Here is a 14,577-nt window from a genome sequence, read left to right as displayed (position 1 = left end):
TATCTACCTAACAAAAAAAACATTCCAATCGGTTGAAAAATGTAAGTTTTATAAGGGTGCTTCCATCTTAAATGGGTCACACTGTATGAATTCGTGAGTCTATAGAACGATAATGGAAGATGAATCCCTCACCCTAGAATCATGGTTCAAGATTATGCATTCTCGTATGGTTAATTTTTGTTCACCCGTACTCAAACTTACTAATGTGTGCGGAATGTTCAACTATACGACCGTTTTTGATATGAAATAACTATTTCCGCGTAAGCCCTATAGGGTACAAAAGCCGCACAAGAACTTTTGAAAAATTATGACCCTCACTTGGGTTGTCGTTTCACGTATATATATATATATATATATATATATATATATATATATATATATATATATATATATATATATATATATATATATATATATATATATATATATATATATATATATATATATTCAAGAAACATTTTATTGTGAGATTTTCACTACACATTTTTACAAAAACGCAACACGTGTGTCGCTATACAGTAGCTTTTTCAGACGTGTTTATACTCACCAAAATCTACATATTCAATGCTTTATATTCTTCTTCTAGACATTCTAGAAGATTGAGTTTCAAACTTTTCTCTTCTATACCTAAAACGTTATAGTCGTGATTAAATGCATGTTCTTCTGCTTATAGATGATTTATAAATGTGGAGTTGGTCTTTCGATCCAAAAAACTAGGGAAAATTACTAAATAAACTATTTATCCGTTATATAAATATTATCAAACTGTAAAATTGCTTATTTCTGTGAAAATCAGTTATTTTTCAGTCTTAAATCACAATCTTCCAACAATCTTAAGCAATATAATGTATATATTTTCAATTTCATTATGAAATAATTAATTAACTAGAAACCTTGTAATACCACAAGGCGCCTTTTCACGAAAAAAAAACAGTATTTCAGCAATAACAATCTCTTAATAAACTATTTATCTCTTATAAAAACCTAATCAAACTTGAACATTGCTTATTTCTATTAGAATCACAGTTATTCATCAGTTTCAAATCACAATCTTACAATATTCTTGATCATCTTAATAAAATAAATCAATCTCCTTATGAATGATTAACTGAAAACATTTTTGGCAAAAGAAATTTGTAACACCTTTAATGCCACAAGACTCATGTGCCCAATCATCACAAATCTTGCGCTGATACCATTCTACTTTGCTCGTAAAATAATCTCCATTACACACAATACAATAATTTTTATCTTGTGTGAAATAATCTTTTTGTTTTTCAGTTTCAATAGATTAATTTCATCTTCTGAGCTTGTTAATGAGGAATCATCGTGCAAATATATGTAAGCGCTGGAATCACTGGACTCATCATGTGCTTTGGAACTTAATTTTTTTATATTTTGTTTTGTTGACATTTTCTCAACACCAACTCTTCGAAGTTTATTTTTCTTCTCTCTTTCCTCGTTTCATATTTTTTATGAAGCTGTCGGTCACATATGATGCAAGGAACGCATCGTCAGAAAATATGTTGGAATTTAAGGGATATATGCCTGTTTTCATGAATCCTTGAGTAACATTTCGTAGGCTGAAAGCTGCTGAATAGGCATCTTTCAAAGCCTCCACAAATAGCTATTTCGCGTAAACATCATGACATCAATATTATCGTGAAATAATGCTAAATATATGCGTAATAATACAACATATCGATATTATCAACTCATGCTGCACTTTTCTTTGTAAAACAAATTAAGTAAAAGCAAATAAACATACATTTTGGTCCTAAAATGACGTGTTGCATTCAGAAGCCAAAAGTTTGAAACTCAATCTTTCAAATTGTTTAGGAATAAATATATTTGAATGACCAAATAGGATTGAATAACTTCCCGTTACTGAATATAGATTATATATATATATATATATATATATATATATATATATATATATATATATATATATACATATATATATATATATATAAACCATTGAATATGTAAATGTTAGTTGGTATAGACACGCCTGAATAAGCTATGGTAAAGCGAAACACGTGTTGCATTTTTGTAAAACTGTGTAGTAAAAATCTCACAAAAAAATGTTTCTTGAAAACGTTGTGGATTTTCATCAAGTATCGGCCAATTGCATCACATATTTGATGTATACCACCTAAAACTAACGACATAAGGCTCCACCTCATTTTTTACTTCGGGACTAAGAAAATCATATATTTTCAAGAAATATGAAATGATCCCCTGAAGATTCAGCATGGGCTTGCCATTTATAATAATATTATATTTTTGTCACATGAATTTTCATTTAGTAATTATAAAATAATTTTGTTAATTGAAAACTAGAGAAACCAAGTGTGAAAAAGTTCAGCTTTTCATTGAATTGATACTTGAAAAACCTTTTTGAAACTATAGTTGACTACATTATCTTAGATGGAAAGTATGAAACCTCTCTTTAGGAGACTCTTCAGGATTCCGTTACCCTGCTTAAATTGTAGCAATTTTATAATTGACTATGATGACTTTTAAGAAATAAATGAAAAGAAAAGAACAAAATGTGAACCGAAGCAGCTGTATCGAATACGATACAGAAGGGAAACAAGAAACGAACAGAAAACAAGAGAAAGAAGAGTTATGATATAATCAAATAAAATTAACTAAGGAGACCTCTTTCCAGTAAGTCAAGAAGTCCAATTTTGATTTTGAATGCATTGAAGTGAAATAATAATATAAGATTTCAATGATAATATGTTCAGTCAAAGTGAGTGTAGGCTAGAAGATAATGAAACAAGCAAAAGTGATAAATGTCTGTAATTGATGTGAACAAATGGATTTGGGTCACAAAATTCATATTAACAAGTGTGAACTTGAATCTTTCAACTTTTTCTACCTCAAGTTCTTCCACTCACAGAAAATATTGTATATACAAATTTGATTGCAAAAAATGTTGGACACAGTATTAGTTATGAAAAAACAACGTGCATCAAAAATTGAAGGAGACGTTGTTATAACTGCGAACAAAAGAAACAACTAGCTGGAACAAAATGGGATAAGTTTTGAAATCATATGTTTGGTCTTAGCCACTGTGAGAGGTTGCACAATTGGTGTTGAAGATAATAACGAGACAACCTACTAGAAGAAAAATAAAGTATAATGAAATGAATCACATCAATCTACACCATCATACAATCGATGAAAGCCCAATATGGCGTATTCCCATATCCCTACAGACATTCTATAATGAAATTATTTTTTCCAAAACAAACTGATTGTGCATTAGGTAAGTGAGGTTGTTGAATGTTAAATATTTCCATCAGCAACGTCTTTCGTAGAAAGGAAAATAATTATATCTTGAAAATTCGTAATGAATACATCACAAAATAAACAGACTACATTTATTTTCAGTTGAATTTCCCACAAGCCATGACCCAAATGCTGGATACAGTTGGAGTGGAACTCTATACACACTACTACCAGTTTTATTTAACTGGTGAATTCCGTAACTATGATTATGATATTGAGGGAAACATGGAAGTATATGGACAACCCTATCCACCTACATATAATTTGACACAAATTCCAGTACCGATGTCAATATTCTTGGGTGCGAATGATTGGCTTGCCACAGAAACGGTAAAATTTTCAGTATTAACATCTCCATATAGTCAAACGGTATCTGTAGGAATATTCAGAATCAAGATACAAAATAAATGTTTTACAAGATCATTTGTTTTTTGGGAAAGACATTTTTTGGCTTTCTGCTACTCCATCTTGATACAAAAAAAAGAAGGATGAGGGAGTCTTCCAAAGAAAGAAAGGAAGTAACTCTATACATGGATGTGTAGATCATGCAAAGAAGTAACTTTCAGACACAAACTGGAAAAAGTCCTCCTGAAACAGCTACTTCCATATAAATATTGAATTATACGAAAGAAAAAAATCTTTCGAAACAAATACTTCTATATGAACACTGAATTATAGAAGATACTTTCTTCTACTCAGTTTGTATTTCAAACATTCGTTGTGGAATAAAAATCAGATATCATTCACATGAGTTCTAATTTAAATGAATGGTAACAAGTTGCACTTACATAGAACACTGCCATCCTCACTGGTATACATCCATGTTTCGCCTTAAGACACTTGCCCCAAGGCTCTTCAGTACCAAATTGGATAATATTATAGAAAATACACACACTTCATTCATGAATTACGATTTTCTAATGTCACGGGATAAGCTTGATCTGCTTATGTCATCGATGACATCGTAATGACATTCATTCACCTATTTGATTTAATCCAAGCCAAGAGGAATCTTATTTGAATTGAAGGGGTTATATTTTTTAGGAGTGATTAATCTTTGGGAAAGAAAGTTTTTGGCTTTCTACTACTCCATCTTGATACAAAAAAAGAAGGATGAGGGAGTCTTCCAAAGAAAGGAAGGAAGTAACTCTATACATGGATGTATAGATCATGCAAAGAAGTAACTTTCAGACACGAACTGAAAGAAAGTCCTCCTGAAACAGCTACTTGTGACATTAAAAAATCGTAATTCATGAATGAAGTGTGTGTATTTTCTATAATGTTATCCAATTTGGTACTGAAGAGCTTTAGGGCAAGTGTCTTAAGGCGAAACATCGGTGTATACCAATGAGGAGGGCAGTGTTCTATGTAAGTGCAATTTGTTACCATTCATTTAAAGTAGAACTCATGTGAATGATATCTGATTTTGATTCCACAACGAATGTTTGAAATACAAACTGAGTAGAGAAAAGTATCTTCTGTATAATTCAGTGTTCATATAGAAGTATTTGTTTGGAAAGAATTTTTCTTTCGTATAATTCAATATTTATATGATAGTAGGTGTTTCAGAAGGACTTTCTTTCAGTTTGTGTCTGAAAGTTACTTCTTTGCATGATCTACACTTCCATGTATAGAGTTACTTCCTTCCTTTCTTTGGAAGATTCTCTCATCCTCCTTTTTTTTGTATCAAGATGGAGTAGTAGAAAGCCAAAAACTTTCTTTCCCAAAAATTAATCACTCCTAAAAAATATAACCCCTTCAATTCAAATAAAATTTCTCTTGGCTGGGATTGAATCAAATAGGTGAATGAATGTCATTACGATGTCATCGATGACTTAAGCAGATCAAGCTTATTCCGTGACATTAAAAAATCGTAATTCATGAATGAAGTGTGTGTATTTTCTATAATGTTATCCAATTTGATACTGAAGAGCCTTAGGGCAAGTGTCTTAAGGCGAAACATCGGTGTATACCAGTGAGGATGGCAGTGTTCTATGTAAGTGCAATTTGTTACCATTCATTTAAAGTAGAACTCATGTGAATGATATCTGATTTTTATTCCACAACGAATGTTTGAAATACAAACTGAGTAGAGAAAAGTATCTTCTGTATAATTCAGTGTTCATATAGAAGTATTTGTTCCGAAAGAATTTTTTCTTTCGTATAATTCAGTGTGTATATGAAAGTAGCTGTTTCAGGAGGACTTTCTTCCAGTTTGTGTCTGAAAATTATTTCTTTGCATGATCTTCACGTCCATGTATAGAGTTACTTCCTTCCTTTCTTTGGAAGACTCCCTCATCCTTCTTTTTTTTGTATCAAGATGGAGTAGTAGACAGCCAAAAACTTTCTTTCCCAAAAATTAATCACTCCTAAAGAATATAACCCCTTCAATTCAAATAAGATCATTTGCTATCTCTAACAAGCCTTACTTTTCGAAAATCAATGATTTTTTTGGTGAGGTAACCTCTAATTTCATGCAAGAGAAACAAAGAGAGAAACAAATAGGTTTTGTCTGCAGTGAAAGAGGTCATAACGACAAAAAAAGTTAATGGAGATAGTCGATTAGGCTCCAATTTGTATGCATGTAAAATCAACAAGAAATGAAACTAGCCAGTTCAAAATTACCATGTTGCAATTTTTGAACTACCAAAACTCAATTCAAATGAGAATTTAATCCAAAAAAAGATCCATCATGGTTATTTTCTTTTGTCTCTTTTGTACAATTCTGTCTGTTCTGATCAAACCCTAAATCCATGTAAATTCCATTATGAAAAGTTTTGTTTTTCAGTTTTTAGGGTTACAAACATAATTTTCTCATGTATTTTTTGTTACAGAACGGCAAACAAATCTATTCCGAAATTCAACCATCTCTCCGATGTGGGTATGATGTCGTTCCATTCAGAAAGTGGAGTCATCTCGATTTTCTGATTGCCAAAGATCTTCCAAAATACTTGTATAAATATATGTTCAATAAAATTAAGGAGATCGATTCAGGCAAATGTTCACCTTGAAGTTTGCTATGGCGAAAAATGTTCAAGACTGAAGACATGCTCAGTCCTTATATTTATTACTTCGACATTATTCGCGCTGATACCAATATCAACTAGAAATATTGGTCCCTTAGTTTATGCTAGTTCAACCATGAATTGTGATCTGTGATCATTTTGAACCACTCACAATCGTGGTGAGAAGTACTTTCAGATGTTCCCACAAAATCATGTACTGAAAACTTAAACAACTATTTTTACTGAGGACCTATTCACAACTACTCACACTTCATACGCGCGCTGGCATTCAAAAATCATTTCACTGGCAATAATATAATATAACAATATTATAATTCATAAGATGGCCTACAAAGATCATTAACGTGTTCTCGTATTCAAAAATGAGTTCACTGCCATTGATATAAAGTGTCAAGTGAAAGTGTCAAGATTTATATAAGGATTCTACATTTCTGAACTAATTCAATACAAAATGTGTTCATCAAACCTATTTTAGTTTCATTTTCCTAGTTTCCTTTCGAAGAAAAATCAGTTTTGAAACAACAATTATCCTATTAGTTTATTTACTGTATTATCATATGAGTGTAACTAAATCAATGATAAGTGTGGTAAAAGGTTTTCAGATGCCTTCAAAAGTTTGTAAATCGAAAATTGTAGACTGATATCTATGAATAGAGGAAGAGAGACAAATATCCTACTTCAAACAGCGCGTAAGCACCACACCACAGAATACTACACAGAAGAGAAAGTAAAGTCGGCACCTATGATGTTGAGGGGGCAAATTTTAGTAGCTTTGAAATTATATGTTGAGTGAAATCATTCTTCGCACACTGAGAAAAATTACTATGTTTATCATTCAAGAATGAAACTTGCTTGCAAAAAATATGCGAACACTGCATCACATTCGAAAACATGGAAATATCGATAATACTGATATCATGAACTATTTTAATAAGTTTATAAAATGTTTTTCCGTTAATCAGCTGTAGCTGATTATTATAAGAATATATATAGAAAAGTAATAAAAAATGTCAAAAATATGTATGCCTTCAACAGAATTGAACACTCCAAGAATAAACAAAAAGAAACATGGAATATTATCAATGGATTGAGAGGAAAGCATATGACCGAGTCAAAAAAGCCAACTCCTAAGTCAGATGAAGTGAACTCATTTTATTGTTCTGTGGCAACTAAACTGGCTGATAAAATCATTGTGAAAAGCGACCCGATGTCATACTTGAAGAATATTGCAGTACCTTCTACCATCTTCTTCATACCTTCGCACACACCGGATATCTATGAAATAAAAGGGCTTTGAGTGCGTTGGCGGAGGCAATACATTTCTCATTCTCCAAAGGTATGTTCCCATCGTGTCTGAAAATTGCCACAATCATTGCTCTACATAAACGAGGTGATCTTGACAACCCAGCTAATTTTCGGCCAATTGCTTTGCTACCCGTCTTGTCTAAATTTATAGAAAACTGGTGAAAAAACGAGTAATATCCTTCGAGTAATATCCTTCCTCGAAAAAAAAAATATAATAAATTTATTCCAGTTTGGCTTTCAGTCTTCAAAACGTACACAAGACGCTGTATTTTCACTCCTGGAACACCTGTACTTCAATCTTAATGAAAGAGACTTTGCGGGGGTCATGTTTTGTGACCTAACCAAGGCCTTCGATTGTGCAGACCACATGCTACTTTTTCGCAAGCTAGACGTTTACGGATTTGGAGGATCTGCATTACTTGGGTTTGAGACATACCCTTCTCATCGGCGGCAGAATGTTCTATTAGATGGAATTTCATCAGAGGAACGTTTCACTTGCAGTGGGGTTCCACAAGGTTCCGTTTTGGGACCGGTGTTGTTTCTCATTTATGTCAATGAATCTGTCCATGTTGACATAAGTGGTAAATTCACATGTTTCGCTGACGACACCACTATCCTATGGCATAGCAATACCGACTCAAATTTACTTGATATCCACCGTCTTATATTTTAGTTTTTTATTTGAATCATTGATTGTCACCTTACCAATCTGAAATTTGTCCGTGGGTCCTGAGTACATTTTTTGTGTGCGTCATTTATATACAGTATCACCGTTAAAGTTGGCAACATATGGGAATCCATATAAATGGATTTTGGAGTTGGTATGTGCTTCGACTTAGACCATTAGTCAGTACCTGACAAAGTTGATATTTTGTCAAAGAAAGATTAAAATTGTAATTCTTTAGTAGAACTAAGAAAAAAGGCATTTGAAAAAAGTATCTCTTTCAAAATATTTAACCGGATACCAAATTTCTATCTAGGAAAAATTCATACATTTTTGATAGATAGCACATTTATAAAAAATCTCAATTCAGTTTATATTCAAATTTTCTTGAGCAATGTCAATTTTCATTATTGCAGCAGAAGTATTGGAAAGTCTGAATAGTTAGCGAAAGCTATACATCAAATACAAATCATCCCAGTGGGATGGTAATATTTTCAATGGGCAACATCCAATTCAGTGCGGTGTTTAGAATGATAACAAAATTTTAGCAAAGTGGTTCCGTAGAAAATCGTTTTGAAAATGCAAGTAGATACAATGAAAAGTTGCCCAATTCTATGATTATTTGAATATTTTTCAATGTGAACAAACCAGTATCGCACATATCATAAAAACCGATTATAAACGGAAAAGTGTTGGGAAATTTTCATTTTAAAATAAATTTCGGGCTCATAAATCCGAGTTTATAAATACTTCGTCTGGAAGAATATGATTTTGATAACTGTTTATAGTTTTCTTTTCGGTTTCAAGTAGAAAAAGGAGTTTTTTCTGTTTGTACAACATTTTAACAGATTGAGTTACTATGCGTTCTTAAAATTGCCTTTGGTGGTCTCAAAAAAATCCTGGTTCTGTTGGCCACGCCAATCACCCGATTAAAGTCCTTCGAACTTTTTTCTATCAGGTTAATTGAGGCAAAAAGTTTATGAAAGAGGACTTTCCACTGAGTTCAATATTTGGAAAATATAATTAAAGAGTGTTGTGCAAATATAAAATCCCAATTCATGAAAAATGCCGTTGAAGATGTATGCAAAAATGCCATCGTATGTTTCGAGCGCGAAGGATGATTAAAATGTAGGCATTTATCTTTTGAAAACTATGCATTTTGGATACTTAATCAGGCATCAAATTTCATTTTCAGTCATGGTGTTTTTATTTTAGATTCATAGGGCTAGGAATTAAATGATCGATCCATGTGTACCTAATAATTACATCAATTTTCTAATTCGGGTCAAGTGGATAGGAATATAAAATCCCATGAATTCTGAAAGTTTTGCATATGTAGTTGATAACCAAAGCGATCATTTTCACATTATTAATATTCTCTCGCCGCTCGCCACTGCAAAGAGAAGCCACAAAAATCGAAAGGAAAACACAATTTGAACGCGGTTCTTGAGAGCTTTCGCACATCTAGCGCCACACAGCGGTGAATAGCCAAACCAATAATAACATACAAGTTTCCTTGGAATTCCACAAATAATCTACTTCAATTCACTTAACGCATTCTGAAGGAATCTAGAAGAAATTGGGAGTTACAGATTTTCGGATCAATATATAGTTGTTCAGTTTAAGACAAGACTCCTACTGGTACAAGAAAACTTCCAAAACTTTCTAAATTTTTTCGTAGAGGTCCCACAAGTAAGGAAATATTTCAGTGCGATGTAAACAACTAGCATTCATAAAAACCAAGAATATTGTGAAACAAATCAATTTTTTCGTCACGGGATCACGATAAAATCGAACATTCAATTTTAGAAGAAAATTAAAGTAAAACTGGAACATCTGACGTGGAATAAATCTAAAACAAACACTTTTTCCAAATATCAGAACTGCAATACCTACTTTTCCCGACGAACGTTTCACCAACCAAGTTGACGTCTTCAGAAGATGAATAAAACTACAATTGATTTTCAGTCATCACAAAACTATAAAATTGTATAACAAATGATTTGCAGAAACATGCAGTACCTAATTTGTATGTTCACTTCAGATTGGAAAAATGTTTTTTATTAATCTTTCTACAGTATCGAAAAGACTTGTATAGGAATTTTTCAACTAATCCATTAGCCAAAACATTAGTCCAACATAATTGTGCATTTTCTATAATGTATTTCAAAATGCTTTTAATATTAAGGAGTTTGGTTATCACGATTTTGAAACCACGGACGTAAAATAATTTATTATGAGCAATTGAAAAATTGAATATAGAATCGAAATGTTCGGACCGGCTGTTGAACAGAATTAGATTAAGGAAAATTTGTGACATTGAATGTAACATTATTGAATACTGAAATTCAACACAGGAAACATAACTATCATAACCTATTACAATCATCCCAGACAAACAATATCTAGAGACCTTATTGAATATGCTGCATCTCTCCCCAAAGCATTGTTACTAGGAGATTTTAACTCCAGACATACCCAATTTGGATATACATACTCCAACGCAAATGGCCGTCTACTTGCCAACCTCCTTCTGAAACTCAATATCTATAGAGTTCTTTCCCAGGACCCGACGTTCATCTCAGTTCATCTCAGTCATCTCAGGGCGTCTATCATTGATCACGTGCTATGCTCCGAGAGCCTAATAGAGGTGATGAATGGAGACGCTTATGTGGGGGAAACAATTACGTCGGATCACCTCCCTCTCCAGATTAAAACGTCTCTAAACTTCCGACTACCACAATCCCCTGAAACCATCACATACAAAAACCACAAATTCACAGACGTCATCTTATTTCAGTGCCTCATCAACCAAAAACTTCCACTACTTAGCTTTCCCCCCCTCACACTTCCCAGACAAATAGACCAACAAATCGAGAATCTTCAAAAAATTATCAAAGACTCAGATGACATAGCAACCCCAACTTCCACAAGACGAACTGATCTACTTCCCCTCCCTCCACATTTAATAACCCTCATTAAAAACAAAAGAAAGCTGTACAGATCTTACGTCCGAACCAGAGACCCTGCTCTGAAAACCGAATGGAACCGACTTAACGCACGCACACGTCTCCTTATCAACCAATTCACGCAGAAAAGGTGGATAGAGGAGACACAAAAACTTGACTACCGAAACGGTGCAGCTTTCTGGAACGCTGAAAAAGCAAAAGCTTTTCGTAATGACCTGACAACAACTTTCAGTCCTCCCACCGACAACACATTCGACAATCAACACTTGATGTTTGTTCACCAACAAGTTCCTGCCCTGATGGGCAGACACCCCGGTCAAATTCCTCTAGACCCAGAGTGCCCTCTAAGATCCCCCTTTAGCGAGGAAGATATCCTCCACTCCATCCATCACGGTAAAAACACCGCTCCAGGCCCAGGCCCAATTCTCATTCCCAAACCAAACAAAGACTTAACAAAACCTGAATCCTATAGGCCGATTAGACTGTTGAGCTGCCTCGGCAAACTCTTAGAAAGACTGATGGCCGATAGGCTCAAGGAATTCCTAAAAACACGAAACATCATTCCCCCACACCAACATGGTTTCAGATCCGAACATTCCTCCCAAAACGTACAAGACATCCAAAAAGCCTTTGACAAAGTCTGGCACGCGGGCCTGATCTGGAAACTTCTACAAATACATCTCCTTCTCCACTTCATTCGACTAGTAGCCTCCTACCTTACAAACCGACTTATCCGCGTAAAAGTTCGAAATTCCATATCCTCTCCCTTCACACCCAAATCCGGCGTCCCCCAAGGATCAGTCTCAGCACCCACCCTATTTCTTATATACGTCCACGACTCCCCCACTACCCAAAAAATCCTTCAGTACGCGGACGACACAATCCTATACACCTCTGCCCCCACTACCATTAGCTTGCAAAACAAAGCTCAAACCATGATCGACCACTTCGAGCCACGGTGCAAGAAGTGGCGCATCAAAATCAATCCAACCAAAACCCAAACAATTCTCTTCAGACATCCAAATACCTCACAACGTCCCAAACTCAATCCCGACAACTTGCACCTTAGACTGGGAGAAAATCCCACCGCATTCTTACCACTGAGAGAAGAATCCTCCGTATCATATATAACCTCCCATGGCGTTACCCTTCACAAAACCTATATAACCAAATGGATATTTTCCCCATAAACGTCAGATTTCCGGAACTCCAGGGACGATACGCCACTAGAACGATGAGCAGCAACAACACCGCTGCAATCGACACAGTAACAACATCATGGACTACCCGAGGAGGATCCAGAAGGATACCAAGGAATAAGCTCCCGTTTCCCCCAGCTAGACTCCTGGGAGCGATGGAAGACAAGATGGAGCAAATCCAAGATATCCTGGAGAATTACCCACTGGCCTTCAGATAGTGGACAAAAGCGACCCGTAGGAACCTGAAACCAGCGGAAACCACCACCAACAACCTACCAACACCCCCCGAGAGCTAAAAAACCAGACAACTGCAAAGGACAACGACAACCCAATACACAACTTCACTTCGAAACAAGACCACAGCAACGACACGGACATCCGAATTAGAATTAGCATTTAGTTAAGATAGTTAAGATAATAAGTAATCAATAAAATGTAACCAAAACCATCAATTAACACTGCCCTGAAGAGGCATAAGCCTATAGCAGGGCACCATAGATTGTAACATATAAACAAAATGTAAACCAAAACAAAAAGAAATAAACGTTAATTCATTCATTCATTGTACTCATGAATGGAGCTCTACCCCCAAACAATCCCCGAAGTTGCTGTATTCCATCCAGAAAAGAGCCCTCCACCTGATTGAAGACGCGAACTTCACGTGCAACCTTGATAGCCTGGAACATCGAAGAAACGTTGGAGATTTGTCTCTCTACTATACAGTGCTAGTCAAAAGTCCCCTCCCCCCTCGTATCTTTGGAACGGGTATACTTATAATAATGAAATTTGGAGGGTGGAAATAAACGGATGTAGGCTTCTTAACTGGTCATAACAGGTGACGCAATAGTCATAAATGACGTCACAAGGCCACTGTGACCAAAAATTTTAAATGGGACCCTATGGCAAGTGACCGCTCGTTTGAAAGGTATTGAAAATACCTATTCAGTCATATCAATTTTGTTTGGGTTTCGGCTGATTTTGATTGATAAATTGAAGAAATACGAAAATTATTGTTTGGCATTTAATTAATAAAGATTTTAAAGTACGCCTCTGGTTCATTGTCAAAAAGGTTGACGTGTTTGAATTATCTACTTGTCAAAAGTGTTTATACCTTGAAAATTTACCTAAGCTATTGTTTAACGAGACGTTTAAGTGTTTACATAGGCAAAATGGTACGTACTGTAGCCGACAAAGTAGCAGTTATCTTAATAATTGGTGAATGTAGAAACAATTTCCATGCAGCGGAACGACTGTTTAATGAGAGGTACCCCGATCGCCCTATATCGAGGGTTTATTTGAGGGAGCTTCTTCGGAAGTTTGAAGCATCAGGTAGTGTTCAAGATGCCAAACGATCTGGTCGACCAACAATTAGTGATGACAAAAAAATTGACATACTTGGAGAAATGGTAGTGAACCCTACTTCTTCCACAGCCCAAGTTGCGTCTATCTGTGAAGTCAGTCAAAGGACAGTACATAGGGTGTTGGCTAAAAACAAATTTCATCCATACAAATTAAAAATGGTGCACCAACTTTCAGATGATGACCCCGACCGAAGACTAGAATTCTGTGAAACTATGTCCGATAAAATGAATCAACAACCAGGCTACATACAGACAATTTGTTTTAGTGACGAAAGTACTTTCTTTCTCAATGGAAATGTTAACACTCAAAATGTGAGGTATTGGAGTGACACAAATCCTCACATCTTTCGTGAAAAACATACTCAATTTCCAGAAAAAGTAAATGTTTGGGCAGGTATTTTGGGAAACCACATAGTTGGGCCTCTTTTTCTCAATGCTAATTTAACCGGTGAATTGTATCTGGAGATGTTACAAACTGATATTGAGGCGTTAATTCTTGAAATTCTAGAAGATAATCCAGATGAATTCGACAACTTGGAAATAACGTTTCAACAAGATGGTGCTCCTGCACACTATTACGGTGCAGTAAGACGTTACCTAGATAAAGAATATGGTGGTAGATGGATTTGAAATCTAAGGTTTACGCTACAGCACCTGACAGTATTGCCATTCTGAAACAACGAATTGTTGAAGAATGTAGAGCAATTTCCGCTGACACACTGGGACGAGTACGACAAGAGTTTAGCAATA

General features: G+C 34.9%; 1 protein-coding gene across 2 annotated transcripts in view; it reads left to right on the top strand.

The window, feature by feature from the left end:
* The window catches only part of LOC111509068 (lipase 1), a 39,198-nt gene extending 32,404 nt beyond the window's left edge, over positions 1–6,794 (top strand). For both annotated transcript variants that reach the window (XM_074173830.1, XM_074173829.1), the window contains 2 exons: positions 3,406–3,633; positions 6,138–6,794. In XM_074173830.1, coding sequence (XP_074029931.1) covers positions 3,406–3,633; positions 6,138–6,314 — 405 coding nt within the window. In that variant the 3' untranslated portion in view covers positions 6,315–6,794. The remainder of the gene's footprint in view (positions 1–3,405; positions 3,634–6,137) is intronic.
* The last annotated feature ends 7,783 nt before the right edge of the window (positions 6,795–14,577 follow it).

Source organism: Leptinotarsa decemlineata, unplaced genomic scaffold (genome assembly GCF_025532065.1).
Source record: "Leptinotarsa decemlineata unplaced genomic scaffold, Ldec_3_MD MMD2_tig00000505_RagTag_RagTag, whole genome shotgun sequence".
Taxonomy (NCBI): domain Eukaryota; kingdom Metazoa; phylum Arthropoda; class Insecta; order Coleoptera; family Chrysomelidae; genus Leptinotarsa; species Leptinotarsa decemlineata.
The sequence above is the reverse complement of the archived record's forward strand: the minus strand, read 5'-3'. Positions and strand labels throughout refer to the sequence as shown.